This window comes from Macrosteles quadrilineatus, unplaced genomic scaffold (genome assembly GCF_028750875.1).
Source record: "Macrosteles quadrilineatus isolate MER2022 unplaced genomic scaffold, UCM_ALF_1.0 Scaffold_3__2_contigs__length_128488019, whole genome shotgun sequence".
Taxonomy (NCBI): Eukaryota; Metazoa; Arthropoda; class Insecta; order Hemiptera; family Cicadellidae; genus Macrosteles; species Macrosteles quadrilineatus.
This window is the reverse complement of record NW_026542596.1, coordinates 127,833,787-127,858,090: the sequence shown is the minus strand read 5'-3', so window position 1 is coordinate 127,858,090 and position 24,304 is coordinate 127,833,787. Positions and strand designations below refer to the sequence as shown.

At 36.4% G+C, this 24,304-nt stretch overlaps 1 protein-coding gene across 1 annotated transcript; it reads left to right on the top strand.

The window, feature by feature from the left end:
* Positions 1 to 15,499: 15,499 nt before the first annotated feature.
* LOC128989555 (uncharacterized) lies at positions 15,500 to 19,162 on the top strand. The gene is made up of 2 exons (XM_054411455.1): positions 15,500 to 15,566; positions 18,768 to 19,162. Exons 1-2 carry the CDS (start codon positions 15,500 to 15,502, stop codon positions 19,160 to 19,162), a joined length of 462 nt encoding a protein of 153 aa, XP_054267430.1.
* Positions 19,163 to 24,304: the final 5,142 nt, after the last annotated feature.

Genomic DNA, 24,304 nt, shown 5'->3' with positions numbered 1-24,304 from the left:
TAATAACAGCAAAGATTGAAGAATCTGAATTATTACTTATATCCATGAATTTATCTAACAATTATTTCGTGTAAAATATTATTACAGCAGTTCAAAAATATTGAAACAAACTCGATCAACAAATGATGTAACTGAAAGAATTCCATACTAATGACATTAACATATTTCGACAGTTCCATTTAATCAATGTTAAATGTTTAAATTCGGGCATAGACAAAAATGATTCGGGCGAGTGACATATTTTATTAATGTTTATGATCCCTACTGTTCCTGTTCTAATAATCATGCAGTATTTAATATGTTTGAACCAGCTGTGTGGAATTATGAAATCAAAATTAGTTTGACAGTTAGTTCTGCTTGTTTACATTTTTAAATTTTGTGGGTTTGTTCTTTGTTACCATGGATACTATCAATAAATATTTCACTCTTTATTTCTGACAACAGCTGGAGTTCCATAACAAATTTTGTTTCCCATGTTAATCTTATGGATAAATACGAAACTTTAAAGGGCCCCGGGGCCTCACTCTCTAATTATTTCCTTAAAAAGAAAGTTTCCTGCACAACTTCACGTTACGCTCTTTCCAATGACACCAAAAACATGTCAATTGGTTGGATGCATTGCACGACGTCCAAGTGCCACGACGTCCAATAATATTTATTCAGTGCCACGACGTCCAAAACATAATTTTTGAGTTGTTGCACGACGTCCAAGTGCCACGACGTCCAAGAGTACAGTAACTGCCAAAAATATAGTCTTTCTACAAGCTTTGGACGTCGTGGCACTTGGACGTCGTGAAACAGCGCCCTATAGGATTGTAAAAAAGTAACATTTGCACGACATCCAAAGTCGCTGCCAGTTGCACGACGTCCAAGTGCCACGACGTCCAATAAATATTTGACTGTTGCACGACGTCCAATTTAGCTCAGCGCTGTTGCACGACGTCCAAGCTCCTTCATGATGACCGGTTACGATGACCGGCTACTTGCCGAACAGTGTTCTCTCGTGTAAAATGCTTATGGAACCTTTATTAGTTATATATACATGGGTATGTTCTTGTTTAGAAATATATATACTATGAATATTTGTACCATTAAGTGAAACATCATAAAGTAAAAAAAAAACATAAAAAGAAAAAATAAACAAAGCAACAGTTGGAAAACTATAAGGTTTACATGAATTGAAAAATGATGACATTTTGTTAACAACCGATAAACTTCATTATGTTTGGAGTAAGTTTTAAAATACTTATTTTTTCAAGACTAGATGAATGTACATTGATCAACATGATCTTTGAAAACTATTTTTTATACCCTCATTTTAATTTTTACTAGTATAAAGAATAGAATGCCTTTTTCGAACTGTTTTTAGGCTTCAATTAAATGTTCTTATGTCACAAATATGTTTATTAATAGTATTCACTTAACATTGACTTAATTTTATTTCAATAAATTTTGTCTTTGTGTTTTGCTACACCACTGCAACAAAAAAAAAACCAAAATTTAAATTTATTTCATTGAAATTGCAACCATTGAGAATATCATATAAATAAGTTGTACACAGGGTTCTTTTGTTTCCCCAACTCAAAAATACAACGCACATGAATTGAAAATGTTATAGGTTTTAATAGTACTGTAGCAAATCGAATATCAATAAAGGTAACGTATAACAATACATTTACATATTCCTAGATTATAATTGAATGTGTTTATGAAGGAACATCACAGCCTCAAAATTCATCATTACAGTATATTTACTCAAGATTTATTGTTTTCATATAGCACAGTTGATGTTGCCAACAAGCGTGGGAGCGGAAGTCCTGATAAAGGCTGGTTCTCGGAAAAGTAATAAACTTGTAGTTTGAATGAAACCTTTTTTTTGTTTTGTACAGGATTCATGGGATCCTCAGCATAAAGTACAAACCACATACAAACTGCAAAATGTGTGTCGAAGGTCTGATTAGACCTTCCGAGATTTAGACCTTCAGCAACTGATCCGTTTTTTACCTTCCTTTAATTTATTCTTTTTCATGTTGCGCTTCATGTAACATACATAAACTAGAGGGCCGCTCATGCCCTTGACAAATAAATTAACATTTTCGCACAAATACAAATCAATATCGTCATTAGACAAGAATTAAAAAATAAAATTTTCAAACAAAACCTACAACGGCATATTCTTGAACAAGTATGCCTACAAACCTAAGATAAGCATTTTTGTTATTATTATACTTAACCTACAAATGCTATGACTTAGGGCATACCTGCTTTCCTAGATAAAATATCCGAACTAATTGCGAGTGCAACGTGAACTTAGAAAAAGACTAGTAAGAATTTACAACAGTGAATTTCTCAGAATTTATTGACAGTTCAGACGAACCTATGGCCACAGACTACGGAAACCTACAGTATTATTGTATTAGTATACTGTATTTGTATTATTATGTTACTAGCAGAGTACCCGTCCTTCGTACGGGGTTGGCATATAGGCCTAAGTATAAATGCTTATTGCAGTTATGGGAGAGGACACGATTTAAAAAAAAATTGTCTTTTAATTTATACGGTATCCTATAGTGTAGCACACATCTACCATAGTCCTGATGTTCTACCACTGCACCTAAACCATGGAAAAAAGTAAAGTTCTCATTGTGTACCACAACTTTTTTTGCTAGTTGGTTCAAATTAGCTGTGGTCATTAATCTAAACAAACAACATAATAGTGCTGCACCCTGTTTGGCAAGCCTTATAACTTTTTAATGCTGTTTAATATCATAGAACCAACTTGTACAGTTGAAACGGCTGACAAAATTCTTTAATTTCTTTAAATATGAATACTCATAAGGTTAACATGAGAAAGTCCAGAGCCAGCCAGAACCACCGGGGCGGAGACTGAAAGAATTTTTGAGGTAAGAATATGTTAATCGGGGATGTCATCTATCATCATACCAAATTTCAACCTTGTCGGTTTAGTATTTTTCGCGTTTGCTTGTCACAAACATCCATCCATCCATCCATACATCCATATATCCATGGTTTGCACAATAAACATAAAGCAATCACAATAGTTCCAAACTGACAAATAGAAAAATAGGAAAATATAAATAAATATGGAAAATAGAGTAATTTTCTAACATATTTTAGTGAAATTATATAATCAGGCAAATGGAAATTCAGTCTACAGATTTGCTGTGGCAGGGGGATTATATTACGGTTTACACAAAAATAAATCAAAACATAAACCTCATAACACTCAGGAAAAGGGCCTAGGTTGATAGGGCAACGATATAGTACCATAGATAAACGATATGATGAATGATATCTTTTAAAACGAATTATTCCCAGTAAAATATTATTACAGCATTTCACAAAAATAGAACAGACTCAGTATAATAGATATACTCTGAGAACAGGGTACATTCCTCCAGTAACCATTAATAATGTAGCCTTAACGGAGGCAGACAGTGTAAAATATTTAGGTCTAACTCTTGACAAAAAATTAAATTGGAAATCTCATATCTGGTGCAAGAGACAGCAAATGGAATTAAAACTTCCTAAACTCAATTGGCTACTAGGTACGAATTCAAAATTATCATTGGCTAACAAAATTTTACTGTATAAAGTTATGATCAAACCAATTTGGACATACGGAATTCAACTTTGGGGGACCTCGAGCAAATCCAACATAGAAATTTTTGAACGATTTCAGGCTAAGGCACTGAGTAGAATTATTGTCGCACCCTGGTTCGTATCCAACACTACAATTAGGAATGACTTCAAAATTAAATCAGTGAAAGAAGAAATTACAGACCTTAACAAAAATTATAAAAAAAAAATTATAATACCATCCGAACAGTCTTGCTGTTAATCTGCTGGACAATAGTCAGTGCATTACCAGATTAAAAAGTGTTGTGCATGTGCTGGACCTAAGCTACAGATTTGTGTAAATATTTAAATGATTAATCCAATTTTTGGCAAGCCTTGTTGATGAACAGGTGCTTGCTTCCTGACATTGTTTTTTAGATATATGTTTTACTTATTGTTCTCATATTTGAACAGATTGTAAAATAAATTCCGATAAAAAATTAATAATAGATCATAAACATAAAAAAATGAAGTAACTGAAAGAATCATATACTAATTAAATTACATTAACATATGGTTTGACAGCTACATTTAAGTAATGTAAAATTATGTTTACATTCGGGCTAGTAACATCATTATTTTTAATTTTTAATCCTTACCCTCTCTGTTCTAATATTCGTGCATTATTAAATATGTTTGAACCAGCTGTGTGGAATTGTGAAATCAAAATTCATTTGACAGTTAGTCTGGTTGTTTACATTTTTAAATTGAAATTAGGTGAACCGACATATTGGCCCTCTGATCGTCAAAAATACCAGACCTTCTTGATTTTTTCGTTACGAAAGGTGTATCCCGAGATTGTGTGACAATCGAGCAATCTCTGGACCTTTCCTCAGACCACTCACCTGTAATTTTAACGATCACTTCAACTGTTATATTCAAACCTATTCCACCACATTTATGTAACAAAAATACAGATTGGAATTATTTTCGTGAATTAATAAATCAAAATTTAAAGATTTCTGTGTGTTTAAAGAGCGAAGAAGATTTGAATCTTGCTGTTGAACATTTCAACAAAACAGTTCAAGACTCCGCTTTGGAGAGTAACTCCAGATCAGAATAAACTTAATCTAAAATCTGGAAAAAGCTATCCAATTGAAATTAATAGGAAAATTGCCGAAAAACGCCGACTCCGTAGAATATGGCAAAACTCTAGAGATCAGACGGATAAAAGAAATCTAAACTGGGCCACTCAACAACTAAAAAGGTTACTGTTTAAATTAAACAATGGGATATTTCAAGATTTCACATAAAACCTTTCTCCATCTGGACCTAGTGACTACTCCCTTTGGAAAGTTACAAAAAACTTAAAACGTCCACAAATTTGCATTCCACCTATTCTAAAAGAAGACGGTTCTTGGGCCAAAAACAACATCGAGAAAGCAGATGTCTTTGCTTCATACTTCAAAGAAGTGTTCAAACCATATAATATAAATTCAAACGTTTAACAAGAAATTTTGGAATTCCTCGATTCTCCAAATCAACTTGATTTACCGATAAAATTGTTTACACCATCCGAAGTAGCTAAAGCAATAAAAGACAATTTAAACGGCAAAAAAGCCCCCGGTTATGATCTGATAACAGGTAAAGTGTTGAAAGAGCTGCCTAATAATAAACTTTTCAATGCAGTTTTACGCCTCGAATACTTCCCAATACAGTGGAAGGTTTCACAAATTGTTGTTATTCCGAAACCTGGTAAGCCTTTAAATCAAGCATCCTCGTATCGGCCTATATCTCTTCTTCCCGTGGTTTCTAAAGTTTTTGAGAAACTTTTTTTTAAAAGACTCCAAATTATAATTGACGAAAAAGAGTTGTTGCCTTCCCATCAGTTTGGATTCCGCCGAAAGCATTCCACCATTGAGCAAGTGCATAGAATAGTGAATTTAATCAAGGAAGATCTTGAAAATAAACGTTTTTGTTCATCTGCTTTTTGGACGTAGCCCAGGTGTTTGATAAAGTCTGGCACACAGGACTATTGTTCAAAATTAAAACTTTGCTTCCCCATACACACTATGGAGTATTGAAATCGTATTTGTCAAAACGCTTTTTTCAAATTAAATATCAAGATGTAGTTACAGATGTGCATGAAATTGAATCAGGTGTACCACAAGGCAGTGTTCTTGGACCTATTTTGTATACATTTTGTTCACGTATGACCTTCCAAGTACTCAAGGTATTACAGTTGCAACATTTGCAGACGACACTGCTTTTTTGTCATCAAATCAGGATCCTATTCTAGCATCATCAAACCTTCAGGCCGCATTAGACGATTTGTCTCAGTGGCTACAGAATTGGAAAATTAAAGTAAATGAAATAAAATCCGTTCAAGTTACATTTACTATGTCTACAAGAACTTGCCCCCCAGTAACATTGAATAATGTAATGCTTCCACAATCCAACGAAGTTAAATACCTTGGTATGCATCTCGACAGACGGCTTACATGGCATTCACACATTTGGAACAAACGACTTCATTTAAATTTAAAAACAAACAAACAAAATTGGCTTATTGGTCGAAATTCAAAATTATCTGTTGAAATAAATTACTTTTATACAAAATTATATTGAAACCTATTTGGACCTACGGTATCCAACAACTCTGGGGAACCACTTCAAACTCGAACATAGAAATAGTTCAACGATTTCAATCTAAAACACTAAGAAAGATTTTACAAGCACCTTGGTTTGTCACAAATAAAGTTATTCATCAAGATACAAAATTACCCTATGTTAGAGAAGAAATAAAAAACCGAAGTGAAAAATATCAAAGAAAATTAGAAATCCATCCAAATTTCCTGGCAGTTAACCTCCTGGATAATAGTGAAGCTATAGGCTCAAAAGAGTTAATCCAATAGACCTTCCAAATCGTTTTTAGTTCAATTTTTTAAAATTTTTTGTTTGTTAGTGCACTTGATGGAGTGTTTCTAACCCATGTTAAAATGGTCATGAAATTTACTTATTGTTCTAGTATAGAATAGATTGTAAATAAATACTTGTTAAAAAAAATAATTTTTTGTAGGTTTGCTCTTGTTACCATGGATACCATCAATCAATATTTTAAAATCCCTCACCTCAAATTTTTGAAAGCCCACGGGGCAGAGCCCTAGGACAATAACGAAGAGGGAATAGTTGTATAATATATATCCTCGGAGCTGTAGCTTCATTTGCGTGCAATTTGAGCCCAGTCGGTTCAGTACCTTTTGAGATTATCTCATACAAACACACAGACACAACCTCTTCTTTATATATAGATAGATAGATTACTATTATAGTATTATATATTGTATGTGCTATGCTATGGCTAAAATACGTTTTTATTACTGCATCAGCTGGAGAAACTCTCTAAATATCTGCTTCAACCATTTGTTGTCAAACATTGATCTCGTAAAATAGTGAAATTATTTTTCGTATACACTAATAGAGCAAGGTTTGTACTAAAAGAAAACCTTCTTTTAGTTTAAAAAATACATGTTTCACAGGAAACAATTTTAACCATTGTAGTAACACCATTATAGCTTAAAAAGTTGATAATTGCTAGTTCACATAATATTTAGCACATTTGACGGATAAACCTTTTTTGAATTCGTCATATTATAAGTGTATGAAAATTCATATATCTGTGTATCAATATCTACTTATCTCATTTCTGTTCAATGGAAGTTATGCAATTTCAATGATACCAGTACTTAAATGGGAAGTCTTACAGCTGTTATAAAACTGTGCATACATTTTATCTTACGAGTAAATTCGCTACCAATTGATATACTGTAGTACGACAATTCTATTCTACTGCAGTACTTAGAATTCTACCACAACTCACATTAAACCTACCATATTTACTTTTGGGCTAGTGATTAATTTATTGTATTAATCATACAATATAGTGAATAGTGTAGTCATTTATTTATCTCGTTTCTATGACATAGCTCTATTTTGTAGAAATCAATTATGCAATCATAACAACAGAAATACTGCATCATTACATTTTACGGCGACATAGTATTTATTTTACATATAAAAAAATTTAGCCAATGCAATAATTAGTTCAATTAGAACCATTGAATCCTACTAATATTATAAATGGGAAAGTTTGGATGTATGGATGTATGGATGTATGTTTGTGACAAGTGAACGCGAAAAATACTGGTCGGATTGGGCTGAAATTTGGCATGATGATAGCTCACATTCCCGATTAACATATAGGCATATTCTTATTTCAAAAATCCTTTCGGGCTCCGCCCCAGTGGCTCTGGAGTTTCCCATGTTAACCTTATGAGAAATGAAATTATTGAATCTTAACAGCTGTTTCAATTAAACAAGTTGGTTCTGTTCTGTGATGTTCAATAGCATTAAAGTTAGAAAAATTACCAACAGGGTGCAGCACTATTATTTCTTTTACATTTATGACAACAGCTAATTTGCAACCAAAAGGTGAGTGAGCGTAGCGAACGAACTTCAACCTGGAGGCGAGTTAGCGTAGCGAACGAGCTAACCTGAAGGCAAGTGAGCGCAGCGAACAAGCTCCAACCTAAAGGTGAGTGAGCGTAGCGAACGAGCTCCAACCTAAAGGTGAGTGAGCGTAGCGAACAAACTTCAACCAGGACGTGATTGAGCCATGCGAACGAGATAATCTTGAAAATTAAGAAGTTAAACGGGGCAAAGCCCGCGGGTTACAGCTAGTATTGAATAATTTAAACATTAATTTAAGACGAAGCGGTTGACAACTTTCAAACAGTTGACTAGGCCAGTTGCCTTCAATAATTGCAATGCGAACTGTATGCACAGAGGTCGGCAAACAGTGTTCACAGTGTGCAGACACTTTGGACGTCGTGGCACTTGGACGTCGTGCAACAGTCAAATATTGATTGGACGTCGTGGCACTTGGACGTCATGCAACTGGCAGAGGCTTTGGACGTGGTGCAAATGATACTTTTTTACAATCCTACAGTGCGCTGTTTCACGACGTCCAAGTGCCACGACGTCCAAAGCTTGTAGAAAGACTATATTTTTGGAAGTTACTGTACTTTTGGACGTCGTGGCACTTGGACGTCGTGCAACAACTCAAAAATTATGTTTTGGACGTCGTGGCACTGAAAAAATATTATTGGACGTCGTGGCACTTGGACGTCGTGCAACACTCCCAATTGGTTCAGTAGTTTCGGAGGAGTAATTGTCACAAAAAATCTGCTTGCGTATTAAATAAGTACGAGAGGTCGTCCAGTGGTCGAAACTCGACCAAAAATATGTAATGTACTCACTTAACTATTTTCACCCCACACTGTAAATAAAACATGTGATTGGAGTTTCCTCCATTTGTTTTGATTTTCTGTTTATATTTCGTTGTTATTTCGTAACCAGCATAGCAACGCATAAGATCCATGTTATTTTTTTACAACTTTTAAACTTATTTTTTGTGCTTATCTTTGAGCCTATTTAAATTTATAAAGGGATTCTGCACACCTACAGGAAAATAGCTTTCCAACGGTATGCGTAGATTTTCCCTACGATGCACACGAGCTGAGAAAAAAGGTTTTAAAGAAACATGCTTGCCTATTAATATATAGACGAGAGGTCGTCCAGTGGTCGAAACTCGACCAAAAATATGTAATGTACTCACTTATCTATTTTCACCCCACACTGTAAATAAAACATGTGATTGGAGTTTCTTTCATTTGTTTTGATTTTCTGTTTATATTTCGTTGTTATTTCGTAACCAGCATAGCAACGCATAAGATCCATGTTAATTTTTTCAAATTTTTAAACTCATTTTTTGTGCTTATCTTTGAGCCTATTTAAATTTATAAAGGGATTCTGCACACCTACAGGAAAATAGCTTTCCAACGGTATGCGTAGATTTTCCCTACGATGCACACGAGCTGAGAAAAAAGGTTTTAAAGAAACATGCTTGCCTATTAATATATAGATAGATAGATAGATAAGGCTTTAATAAACTTAAATTCTTACATAGCTGGAAAGGTAAACAAATCTCTAATACAAACAAGTAAATAAATACTTCAGCTGATTACTAGAGACAGGAATTCATAACATTCTCCCCCTCAAAATTTAAACAATGTAATCAGCGAGGTAACTTGGTGGTTTTCTTGATCTTTTCGGCCTTTCTATAGGTTGGTTTTCTTCAGAGTCTTGTTCAGGAATGAAGTTTGGTTGATTATCATCATTTGGATAATCATCATGGTCTTGAATATCAAATGGAGTGACATTCTGTTCTGGGTTCACATTTGGTTCTGGATTGATGTTCGGCTCTGTAATGACATGTGGTTGTGATTCATCTGTCACCAGTTGAGGATTATCTTTTAGCGTTGGAAGGCCTTGGTTTTCTAGTAGACTTACATCCCCCCTTGGAGATAGGTGCTTGAGGGATACAGTTGACTTTCTTCCATCATTGTGTTTAACCAAGGCATAATGAGGATTAGCATCCAACAGCTCGACTTCCTCAACTAAAGGATCAAATTTTGATGGTCGAACATTTCATTTTAAGAATATCGGTCCTGGTTTCATGAGCCAAGCTGGTAGTGAGGTGCCATTGAGGGATCGCCGAGGATGAATGAAAAACCTTTCATGTGGTGTACTGTTAGTCGAAGTGCACAAAAGAGATCTTATGGAGTGCAATGCATCATTGAGTACAACTTCCCATTGTTCTACCTTTAGTGACCTGGACTTCAGAGCTAACAAGATTGCTTTCCACAATGTTCCATTGAACTTTTCAACTTGGCCATTTCCTGCTGGATTATATGGAGTTGTTTGACTGGTGGCTATTCCTCTTTCATGAAGGTAGTCTCTGAGTTCTTTTGAAAGAAAAGATGTCCCTCTGTCTGAATGAATGTAGTTTGGCATTCCAAATATTGAAAATAGATTTTCTAAACAGCGAACTACTGTGTTTGAGGACATATCACTGCATGGATATGCAAAAGGGAAGCGTGAATATTCATCGATTATTGTCAATAGATATTGATTTCGTGTGCAAGATGGCAAAGGACCCTTAAAATCTACATTAAGTCGCTCAAAAGGTTTTGTGGCCTTGATAAGGTGAGCATTTGTAGTTTTATAGAAACGAGGTTTAATCTCTGCACACATTGGGCATTTGTTTGTCATTGTTTTAACATCCTCAACCGAGTAAGGAAGGTTTTTTACTTTTTACCCAGTGGTACATCCTAGTGATTCCAGGGTGGCAAAGTGACTGGTGAAGTGCAAAAAGCTTGTCATCACAATTTATGTTTGTGACAGCTCCACAAACGCGTGAAAATGCATCTGCGGTAACGTTTTCTTTACCTGGTCTGTACTGTATGTCAAAAGAATAAGGTGACAACTCAAGACGCCATCTAGTGATTTTCTCATTCTTTATTTTACTAGTATGTCGACTGTTGAACACAAACGACAAAGCCTGCTGATCGGTGATTAATAGAAAATGTCGCCCAATGAGGAAATGTCTCCACTTCTTTAGAGATTCGACTATGGCTAGGGCTTCCTTCTCAATAGACGAATGACGTTTTTCACAATCTGTCAATGTTTTTGAAAAGAAAGCGACAGGTCTACCCTTTTGACTTAACGTGGCAGCGATAGCGAAGTCTGATGCATCTGTTTCCACAACTAATGGAGAATTATCATCAATCACGGTGAGTATTGATTTTCCTATGTCTTGTTTAATTTCCTGAAAAGCCAAAGCTGGCAAAGATGAGGACAATATAGGAAAAGATTTGCAATCAATCAGAGGCCGAATCTTGTTTGAGAACTTAGGAACCCACTTTGAGTAGTGAGAAAATATTCCTAATGCACGTTTTAATTGAGATGCATTAACTGGCAATGGTAAATCTAACAAGGGTTTCAGACGATCTGGATCTGCTTGCATAGACTGGTAGCGAATTTGATATCCTAAGATTGATATTATGTCTTGAGAAAATTTGCTCTTCTCATTGTTTAGAGTAATATTATATTTCTTAGCTACCTTTAAGAATTTATTCAGCCTTTCATCATGTTCTGACTGAGTTTTTCCGGCTACGGTTATGTCATCAATGAAAGCCCACACCCCTTCTAGTTTTTCAGTGGAAATAATCTTATCAATCGTGCGCTGAAAAGCAGACACACCATTTGTTACACCAAATGGAACCCTACAGAACTGATAAAGTTTTCCTGCTGCCTCAAATGCTGTGAAGCATTTTTCATGTTCCGATATTGGTATTTGATGGTAAGCCTCCTTTAAATCTATAGTACTGAATACTTTATTTTCTGCTATTTTACTAGCTATGTTTTCAATATTAGGCAAGGGGTAGGCATCTAATAGGGTAAACTTATTTATAGTTTGACTATAATCTATTACTAATCGCTTTTTATGAGTTGAGCTTTTGGTAACAAGCACTTGTGCACGCCAGGGAGATGAACTTTCTTCAATTATACCACTTTGAAGGAGTTTTTGCACTTCAGTGTTGATGAACTTTTCATCATCATTAGAATACCTACGAGACTTAGTTGCAATGGGCTTACAGTCAGGTGATAGATTATGAAAAAGCGTGGTGGTTCTACAGAAGCACAGGCAACATTACAAATGGACAGAGGTAACTTATCTCCTCCAAAATCTAGGTTCACTGAAGAATGCAGTTTCATTAAATCATGACCAACCAATATGTCAGTGCACAGATTGTCAATAACAAACAGTTGTACTCTCTCATAGTTATGGTCAGAGAACTCTAAGTTCACAGAAACATAACCTTTGATAGGTGACTTAAGGTTAGTGGAAGCCATAGATACCTGTTTCCGTTCTGGAATTACATGAAAACCATTTTCAATTACCACAGCTCGGTTTATAAAACTATCGGTACTTCCAGTATCAACCAAAACTTCAACAGGAATTTTATTCGCATAACCCCGCACAACTGCTTTTGACAGTCCATTGGAGGCAGCTGCACATGAAAGTGTGGTTACTACCAAAGAAGAGGCATTAAAGGTCTTACCTTGAGCTTTCATCAACCTGCATACCTTCACAAAATGTCCCCTTTTCTTACAACCAGAGCAAGTAGCATCTTTGGCAGGACAGTCGTTTCGAGTAAAATGACGCCGGCCACCGCAGTAGAAACACTTCTGTTTAAAGTTTTTCGCTACAGCTGCTGAAGTAGGAGACTCTTCAGGATCTATATTTTCATCCAGTTGATCTGGTAGTGTTGACGAAGTGTTGCAGTATGTAACTTCAATTTGGTTTGGAGATCTATATGCTTCACAGCTCTTCTGTGCAGACTCAAGTGAACGTGAAATGTCCTCAGCTTCTTTTAATGTCAAGGACGGTTTTTCTAGTAGTCTTTGTCGAATTTGGGGGTTCATAATTCCACTTATAAAGGCATCTCTAACGGCTTCATCTCGATAAGTATTTCCATCTATGGCACGAAAATTGCAATCCTTACTTAGAAGTTTAAGCTCTTGTAGATACTTGTCTATGTTTTCTTCTTTCTTCTGCTTGCGGTTTGCTAGCATGTGTCGAGCATAAATTTCATTCTTCTTAGGATTATAAATAGTTTGCAAAATTTCAACTGCTGACTTAAACGTGGAACATTCAGAAATATACTCGTAGACATTGTAAGAAAGAAAATTAATCAACACGTTAAGTTTACTCTCTTCAGTAACTTCTGAGTCAGATATGAAATTTTCAAGTGTCCTGAACCAATGTTTGAATGGGGAGCCTACCAGTAGACCGACAAGATACTTGGTCGTCTGGCCACTAGACCGTCTTTTTTAATTAAATAGATAAATACTGAAAACCAGTACGTCGACAAGTTATTTCATCGTCATTCCAGTTGACCGGCCTGTAAAACTAAATTATTATATACGAGAAACCTACTTGTCGTCAATCGACCCGACCGACTTACCACTTGCTCGTCTTTTAGGTGGGGATAGGGGGCAGAGTGGGAGGAGCTAACCGGGGATTACCCAGGAGTTTGAGGCGCTTCTCGTGGTTGAACCACGTCGCTCGAGGCTAGAAGCCAGTCTTGCCAACTGAAAGTAGCCTAGCTCCGTCGAACACTACACACTCGGCGTGTTTATACAGTCTGGAGTTTAGTTGACGTTGGCGCGCAATTCTAATGGATAGTTTCGTCGTTTCTATAGCAACCGTGAAGTGACCTCGTTCTCGCGCATTCCTCTGCCTTTGTATTATTTAATCTGCTTTGAAAGATAAGACTCGCTTATGTGCATTGACTATTGAATCAAATAACAATATCATTAGGGGGTTTTGATCGTTTGTTTGGATAAAACTACGTACCGTATATTGTAGAATTACATTTGTAGTGTGGTAATATGGTGTATATATATATATAATTAATACGCTACATGAAACTTTGTCGGTTGAACTCCTCCGCCATTTCTTAACCGATTTTATCCATTGACATCTCATTGGAAAGAGCGTGTCGCGTAGATTTGCCAACTGGCCTTACATTTTTTACAAAGTCCCTTGGGTTCTGCCCCAGTGGCTTTGAAAGTTCCCATGTTATCCTTATGACGAACATAATTGTTTACATTTTGATCAGCTGTATAATTTAATTACTGTTATTATTTTTCGATTCAATGAAACGCATTGAGTAAATTTATTTACTATTTGAGTTTGTGTAAACATAACCCCCAAAACGAAAACGGACCGTGTTAGTATGGTTGTATCTTGAATTTATATATTTATCGTTGCTTTGTGTCGCTATGACAGATCGTGTTAGCATGATTGTAACTTAAATTTGTGCATTTATCGTTGTTTTGTGTAGCTATAATTTGTTTATTTGTTGTTTTTTTCTTTTAAATGCCTCCGACGCGACAACAACGAAACATAGAAAGGAGGCGTACACGTCAGCACCTGACCCTGGACAATCTCAACTATTAGGTTACGAATGCGAGCTAACACTACCCCTAAAAGACTTTTCGTTCTCAATTTGACCCTCTATCAATGACATGTGTTGCCTGTACAGCAAGGCATTTTGAGAAGGAGAAAACCAGCCGGAATGCTTAAGGTTTATCAATAACGAAGATCAGGGATTTAGGTAATCAGGGTCTGAGTTACACAATGTTAATATTTGAGTTGACTCTTTTTAAACTCTTTTTAAACTTTGAGTTAAACTTTTTTAAATATGACTGTTATTGGTTTTGAAATAACCCCTGTAATACTTTGCAATTGCTTGAATTCGAGCAACATGTACACTAGTATATATATAGGACCTGTGTATAATTTTGGGTAACATGGAGGTCAATTTACCTTGTGTAGGCCTATATCAAAAAAGTTTAATATCTTAAATTAATCCAAACGATTCATAGTAGCCAACAGGCACAAAGTATTGTAATTATGCAAGATGTTGTAAATTTCAAACATGTGTAACAGTTAAGTTTACTGCAACAGTAGTTCGTTAGGATTGCCTATTTAAGTAAGTTGTTATTAGGTGTATAAGTCGTTCATCAAGCGTGATGAGAAACGAAATCTGTTATAGAAGTGAAAAAATACAGTATCAAATGGTGCTGTATATAAAATATCTGCAAATAAAATTAGAGTTTTGTCTGTACACTGTTCAGAATGACATATTTTCCTCCTCGATAAGGGTTTACCTCCTCGCAAGTGATGTCAAAAAAGGTGTAATTGTAATTTTACTAAGAAAATTAAATCCAAAAAAAGGACTGGTTAATAGAACCAGATTAATGGCGAAAGTTATGAATGATGAAGTCTTGAAATTATTACTTGAAGTTCAGCTGGAAAACGAGTGTTCCTCTAAAATTCGTCCTCGAAAAGTTGGTCTTTATCTGCTAGAGCTGCATCCCCTGCTTACAGCATGGGGAATTGTACGTAACAATTTCAAGATGCCGCGCTTTTGATGATCTAAAAATAATGGTTAAAGAACAACGAAACCAAGGTCATTTGGCTGAAGACGTTAGAGTGTTTACAAAAAGACATGGTATGTGAAGAGTTTCTTATTTAACATTTTAAAAGTAAGATAAACATTTTAACTGGTCTGTCAGTCAGTATTCTAAGCCTACTCTGTTAAAACCTTTATTAAAACAGTATTGAGCTTAAGATTTTTATTTACGGTTAGTTAAAAGTTAAGCGCTTAAAATTCTTCCTTTTTTTGTATTGAGAAGTTAAAAGGTAATTAAATTTTTTTAATGATTTTTAAATAGGTACTGTATAGTTAATATTAACTGGAAACAACTAGTCTATACTAGAGTAACAAATTACAAAATACAATACAAAGGAAAAGGGCATTCCTATGAATGCTATTGAGCATTGATTATTTAATGTATTTGGGTTTTATGATGTATTACTAACCAAAGGAATACTTGCTAACCAACCGCGATACCAGTGACTTAATAACGGTCAACAGATGTTGGGTATCACGAGCTTAAAGGATCGCTAGACAAAGTTGCCCGAATCGCATGGATGGTAAAATAACTTCTGGCGATGTCTAGAGAGATTGTTATTTAGAACACATGAAATCCTTTCTATAACATAAATGTCGGCTAATCGTGTGATTCCAAGTACTTTCGCCTGATTTGAAACATATTTCCAAGCCCGTGCCAATATTACTTGTTTCTGTTCGAAAAGGCCATTGCTGTGAGAATATCAGGTAAAACTAACATAGAAACTTGAAAAATACAAATTAACAATAAATTGGCAACATAATAAATATGGAGCATTACTGATATCGCAAGTAAAACAAAAAAGACTTAACTATATAAGTAATCGCAATGGGAAGAGAACGCGGAAGAAAATAATGTCTGTATATGCTGTATATGCTGTGTATGCTAAGATCTGTATAGTCCTTGCCTTATATAATTGACAAATGCTTATATTTGCTCCAAACAAAAAAACTACCAAACCCTTCAAATATTTAAGTTGACGGGAGCGGGACCTACCACTTCTAAAGAACGCCACCGTGTCTGTCATCCCTATTCTCTTACTTAAGAACACCCCTAAAAACCTTCACCGAATAGGTAAGGTACTATCGTAAAAATAACGAGGAACTTATATAAATCAGTTTTAATTTACAATTCTCTGGACGTACATCACTGTGAGAACCGAAGCCTCGGGGAAAGTCCACGGGTGCGGGACTTGCCACTAGGGCGGTCAATATCTTCAAAAGAACGCCACCGCGTCTGCTTTCCCTAACTTAACAACACCCTTATAAGCCCTAAATGAATAGAGACTATCATAAATATGACAAGCACCTTTTACAACTTCTTTCCATTTCCAATCAACCTGACCTGTCCTTCATCGGCGTGAGAACGAAAGTATTGGGGAAGTCCAGAGAAGCCTAGAACTGCGTAGATGAAAGAGAAGCCGCGTTGGATGACCTTGCCACCCCTTCGCATACCTTCATCAGCAATATCTCATAGTGACTTTTTACAACGCAATTTTTGTTGTCAATTTGTCTGATCTGAACAATTTAAATATTTCAAAATTAACTAAGCGAATAGCTGATTATAATTGATTATTTTTATTGGTATTTGTGTAGCCACAATATCCGGATTGAGCGTAGTAAACGAACATCAACCAGGACGTGTTTGATTGATGCGAGCGAGCTCATCTTGAAAATGAAAGAGCATTTGACATTAAACCACAATAGGACCACATGGTATATTGGATTAAAATTTGCACTGGTTATCAGTGTTCGTTGACTTTGGAAATAAGTCAAACGTCACAGTGTCTAATGCTATTCAGCAAACATTCCACATAATTAGTTCCACTATTCGATCAACTTGAAATGCTTACATTTCTTAATAACGTTGCCATTGATTTTTATCGTATTAGCTTATCTAGCCAAAAATGACAAAAGTAAGATATTATCATCATTGTGTCACGCACAGTTTAAATAGACACAGTTTAAATTTCGATCATAGTTAGTTGTAATAAACATTATGAATCGGCATACTTTGGGGTAGGAGTTAAGAATTTTATATTTGAATTTCAACACAAAAAAATCTTTTAAAATCAATATTTGATTTTCTCCGTAATTTTCTCTCTACAGCTTAAACCATACATTTTCGAAACTTTTAAAATACCAAAATCGTATTCCTCACCTACTAAAACATACATTTCGACATACGGATCAATATATTTGTACAATCCGTTCCTTAATAAAAACCTATATATTTTCATAATCGTCGCGCGAAATATAAGAATTTGTATTGACCTTATGGCTACATTATCGATCATAGTTGTAATAAACATTATGAATCGGCATATTTTGGGGTAGGAGTTAAGAATTTTATATTTGAATTTCAACACAAAAAATCTTTTAAAATCAATATTTCATTTTCTCCGTAATTTTCTCTCTACAGCTTAAACCATACATTTTCGAAAGTTTAAAAATACCATAATCGGATTCCTCACCTATTAAAACATACATTTTGACATACGGATCAATATATTTGTACAATCCGTTCCTTAATAAAAACCTATATATTGTCATAATCGTCGCGCGAAATATAAGAATTTGTATCGACCTTATGGCTACATTTTCGATCATAGTTGTAATAAACATTATGAATCGGCATACTTTGGGGTAGGAGTTAAGAATTTTATATTTGAATTTCAACACAAAAAAATCTTTTAAAATCAATATTTGATTTTCTCCGTAATTTTCTCTCTACAGCTTAAACCATACATTTTCGAAACTTTGAAAATACCAAAATCGTATTCCTCACCTACTAAAACATACATTTCGACATACGGATCAATATATTTGTACAATCCGTTCCTTAATAAAAATCTATATATTTTCATATTCGTCGCGCGAAATATAAGAATTTGTATCGACCTTATGGCTACATCATCGATCATAGTTGTAATAAACATTATGAATCGGTATATTTTGGGGTAGGAGTTAAGAATTTTATTTTAGAATTTCAACACAAAAAATCGTTTAAATTATATATTTAATTTTCACCGTAATTTTATCTCTACAGCCTAAACCATACATTTTCGAAAGTTTAAAAATACCATAATCGGATTCCTCACCTATTAAAACATACATTTTGACATACGGATCATGGTATGTCCGATTCGTGGTTTAATTCGATTCGTTACAAATTATTCAATTGCGATATTGCGAAGCCTCTTGCATGCAAGTTCCTGATTTTTGCTGACGATGTTAAAGTTTTCACCGAGGTCACATCCACCCAACAACAAATTGAGCTTCAACAAGATCTGAGGAAAATTGAAAATTGGTGTTTGGATAATTCCATGCAACTGAATGCAAAAAAATGTCAGGTGATGACTTTTGGAAGAACCAAAATGCTGCTGTCCTTCAACTACTATCTTCACGGTGCGCAACTGGATAGGACCCTATCGATTAAGGATCTTGGAGTTCATCTCACTCCTTGCTTGGATCCTGGACTTCACATTGCGAAAATCTGTTCCAAAGCTAATTCTGTTCTTGGGTTGATAGCCCGGTCTTCTAGAGGTTCTCTATCTACAGCATCAGTGAAGGTCTTGTACAACTCTCTTGTCCGTCCCATCTTGGAGTATGCTTCTCCTGTGTGGTCTCCTTGAAAAAAGTAAGCAAGATGGCGCCCGGTGACGCACCTAATAATTGTGGCTCTTGTAATATAAAGTTAAATACGCGTAGTAAAGCGATAAAGTGTTTTGGAAAGTGTCAAAAGTCTTTTCATATTAGTTGTTCCCAAATCTCTGAAATGGATTACAACAATTTCAAGTCAATTAATGACATTTTCGTGTGGCTTTGCCCGGACTGTATCTCATGGCTTGACTCTGTGAAAACGTCTCCTTCAGTAATTCATGACAACAAAATTGAAGACAACGAGAAACCTCTCTGCTGTGAATGTTTTAGTTATATAAAAATAATAACTGACGAAATTTCAAATCTATCTGCTAACTATAAAACCATGTCTGAAAATGTGAATGCTCTGGGTTCTGAGCAAACGACAATCAAATCGATGCTACACTCACATGCTGATATTATCGGTGACATAGTCCATTTAGGACAGCAAAATAAGGATAAATCTCCAGTGAAACCATCAGTAAATTGTACTCAGAAGTCCCAGGAGTCACTTAATGTATCGAAGATGATTGAAAATGAAATTGAAACCCCTGACCTAGGCCTATTCTCTAGTCCTGGAACCTCTGGAAATAATACAACTGCCATAGATTCACACCCTACCCAGGCTGATGAGATACTTTTGCTAAACGAAGAAAATTTCCCAAACCTCTCACATGACAATGGATGGAAAGTTCAGCGAAATAAGTACCGCCGAAAAGGGCTAGGCCTTTCACATAGCACTAACTCTGCTCCCAATACTGCTAGAGTCTCTGATCGCGAAGGCTGTGGCTCAAAGCAAGATCGTGATCACGACCAGGTGTCAAATTCTTCATCTTCACACCAGCAGAAGGCTAAACCTCAACAGAAGAGTGGTACTACTACAGTGAAAGGGAAACTTAACCCTAGATCCAGACCTAACCTAAACTCTGTCCCTGTAATTGTTGGAACTTGTGAGGATAAAACTCTATCAGGTAATAAAAAAGCTTGGTTTTACTTGGGTAGGCTAAACAATAGTACTTCTGTAGAGACAGTGAACCAATTTGTTACTTCAAAATTTACAGGCATCTCTCCTGTTGTTGAAAAACTAGAGTCAAAAGGACCTAACGCTAGCTTTAAGATAGGTGTAGATTTTGATCGAAAAGATGAACTGTTCCAAAGTGCCTCCTGGCCAAAAAATGCTATACTTAAACGTTTTTTATTCAGGAGAGCCCCGGCCAGCCTTGTAACATAGGCCCTGAAGACAATTTCTTATCTGTACATATTGTAAATAATACACATTCAACTAAGTCTAGCAATGATAGGCCTAGGCCTACACCAACTATAATTAACAACCAGCCTGAGTCTACCTCTGAAAATCCGCCCACTGGCTCTCTGCCTAATTGTACTAGGCCTAACAGTATAAAACAAAAAGCGGAAGTAACGGGTACCAATAATGCTGGGCTAATAATTTCCTCCCTAAATGTACAGTGTCTTAGAAATAAATCTAGTCTGGTTTCACTCTTTGCCAGAGAAATTGGATGTGATATTTTGGGTGTTTGCGAACATTGGTTAACTAAAGAGGAAGCAGACCTCTATCTTAGTATCGACAATCTTCACCTTGGAAGTGCATTTTACCGCTCATGTCACAGAAACGGGGGCTCTGCAATCTTTGTCCGCAATGGTCTGAATTTTAAACCTATTGACCTTGATGAATTTAGTGTTGAGATGGACCTGGAACTTGCTGCAGTGCAGCTATTAGACTTATCTTCAATAGTGATATCGGTCTACAGATCCCCAACTGGTGACCTATCAAATTTCTTCCACCAACTTGACTTGTGTCTGAACTATATTACTAGGCTCAACTGTAAAAATGTCTTTCTTGCTGGCGACTTCAACATCCATCTTGAGTTCCCATCAAAAGAGGAGGCCTCATTTACTAATATTTTAAGAAGCTATGGGTTGTACATTACATCAAGAGAACCTACCAGAAACATGGCATGCCTGGACACAATAGTGACAAACCTTAACTCCTGGGAATATGCAGTGAAAGTCACTGAACCTGTTGTTGCTGACCACGGAGCAGTCTCCCTAATGATTGTGGCGGATCTGGTGAGTACAGGACCAATGCCTATCTCATGGCAGGATAAATATATATTTGTAAAGCGTAAAATTGACGAAAGTAACCTAGGTGTCTTGAACCAAAAGCTGAAATGTCTCTCAAACTGGAATTTACCTGACACATCTCTAAACCCTGATCAGAGGTTTTCAAACTTTTTTGAAATTTTCAAGGAACTGTTCGATAGTGTGTTCCCATCTAGAAGTTATAAGCCTAGACAGTCTCTCAATTTGTCAAATAAAATCAAGCCTAACTCTTTCAAAGATAAGCACTGGTACACGCTTGAGCTCTCTAAAATACGTTCATACGTTCTTTTGCTAAACGATCTCCACAAAAAATGTTTAGATGAAGTTAGGAAAAAAACCCTTTATGATTTGTACCGTAAGGTAAAAAGGGATTATTCCTCCAAAGTCAATGAAGCAAAGAAGAGTCACTTTGGTGACATCATAAACTCGGCACCTAACCCATGTAAGGCCGCTTGGGACATAGTCAACGCTAGACGGCAGACAGGAACAAGGCCTAAGATCTTAACAAGCCCTGACGATTTCAATGACTATTTTGTTAATATAGCTAGTGATATTGTAAATAGTTTGCCTGTATTACAGAGTGATCCTACCCTGGAAGTAACAGACCACTCATCAACACTAACACTTGACACCTGGAGCAAGGTGAGTGCTCATGAAATTATATCTATGGTGAAAAACTTCAAAACTTCTAAAAGCCAAGATGTATTTGGGATGTCTTGTAATGTATTGAAATCAGTTATTGAGATTATAGCACCCCCACTTGCTAAAATTATAAATGCATGTCTTGAGGTAGGTGTTTTTCCAGACATACTCAAAACGGCCCGTACAATACCTGTTTTCAAGAGAGGAGATTCCTCACTTGTATCAAACTACCGCCCAATCTCAATACTTCCGGTATTCTCTAAGATCTTTGAGACCGTAATTCAAGTTCAACTTGTATCCTATCTAGAGCACAACCACCTGCTGATTGATGCACAGCATGGCTTTAGGAGGGGTAGATCAACTACCAGTGCTTTACTCAGCCTTATGAACACTATAATTGATGCATTTGAACATAAGTCTTCAGTCTTGCTAAGTCTATGCGACTTAAGCAAGGCGTTTGATGTGGTGTCACATGATGTGCTTATTTCTAAAATGACAAAATATGGAGTTGGTGGTACAGCTCTAAAGACAGTTTCTAGCTATCTTGCCAATAGAAAACAGCTGGTTTCGGTAAATGGGGCCTCGTCCAGTATTAAAAGTTTAACCCACGGGGTACCGCAGGGTTCGGTGCTTGGACCGCTGCTATTCTCGATCATGATTAATGACCTTTGGCTTAATGGCTCTACATTGCTCTTTGCAGATGACACCACGCTCATATCCAGAGGGGGCGATATTCCACGGTTACGGACTGAAGCCCAAGATCTCCTTGAACAGGCCAAAGTGTGGTTCAATATGAACAAACTAAAGCTTAATGACGAGAAAACCAAGTCGATTTTGTGTACTCTGAAGACGGACGCAAGGGAGGAAAGTGCTGTTAAGCTATTGGGTTTTTGGATTGACCCGAAGTTAACCTGGAATCACCATATATCTCAGGTATGTGTCAAGCTGTCTAGAGTGTGCCATCTTCTCAGAGAGCTCAAATCTGTGTTGACTAAGTCACATTTGGTAACTGTCTACCACGCGCTCTTTCACAGCCACCTTGTGTATGGGATTGTGGTCTGGGGACATTCTACAGATACTCAGGACCTACTACTTCTTCAGAAGAGGGCAGTTAGGATTGTGTCCAATTCTGGCCATTTGGACCACTGTAGGCCGTTATTTATTGACTTGAAGATCCTCACCGTCTTCAGTCAGTACATCTACAGCATCTTAACTATGCTAAGAGTAAACCTCGAAGACTTTAGAAAAAGAGGGAGTCACCATGACCACGGTACCCGCAGAGCTGGTGATTTGGACATACTCCGATGTCGTCTTGGTATGACACAGCGAGCGTATCCTCAGTCAGCCCTGAAGATTTTTAATGCTCTACCGGATGAGGTGAAGAACCTGAACCCGAAGGCTTTTAAGAAACGACTGAAGGATTGCTTAGTGAAAAGGCCGCTCTACTCTCTTCAAGAGTTACAAGATGGGTCTCTATTTGAGCAATAAAAAGCCTCAACACACTTCTGACGCAGTCTATCTAATTTTCATTGGTCAACGACGAAGACGACAAGTATTACAAGTAAGTATCTTATCAGGTTGGCCACTGTAACTCCCTGAACATGGTCCAGAGGCGCTTTCTCCGGCTGCTTGGTGTAAGAGATGGCATTAACTACCTCGACGTGAACGTCCACTTGATTGCAGTAGACCACGGTGTGCTTTCACTTACATCACGAAGAGCCGCTTTTGATCTTCTACTACTCTTCAAGATCATCAATGGTCAGGTGGACAGTCCTGAACTTCTTGAACTGATTAACTTTCATGTCCCAGTCTCCACCCGGAGATCTCGACCCTTCTCCAAGCATCACCAGCCAACTGCCTACGCTTACCATAGCACAGTTCCCCGTTTACTTCGTCTGGGAAATGCAGCTCAACTGGAGTTCTTCGGGCCTTCCTTGCCACTCTTTAGGAGAGTAGTGTTTAAGTGGGCTGCTGACCAGATCCAGCTTTAGTCTTTGTGCTTTTGGTGGTGCCTCTAGAGGGCCACACTTCAAGTGCCACATGTGCAGTGAAGTGAGTGTGTTTTTGGTGGTGCCTCTAAAGGGCCACACAATCAGTGAGAGGAAGTGCCAACTGCCAAGCAATATTATTCTGTCAATTCAAGTTTTTCTTTTTGTCTGAGATTTATCACTGTATCGTTTTCATTCTTAATATTTTAATCCCTGTTAAATTTTTTAAAATCTTTATCAATTGTTGTTACTCCTTGTTGTTGTTTTCTATAGTTTTTAATGATATATTCCTTTCAATTATTTGTGTTATTTCTATTGTTGATTGATTATCTTCTCGAATATTAACATCTTGCAATATAATAATTTGTAATATAACGGGATTGT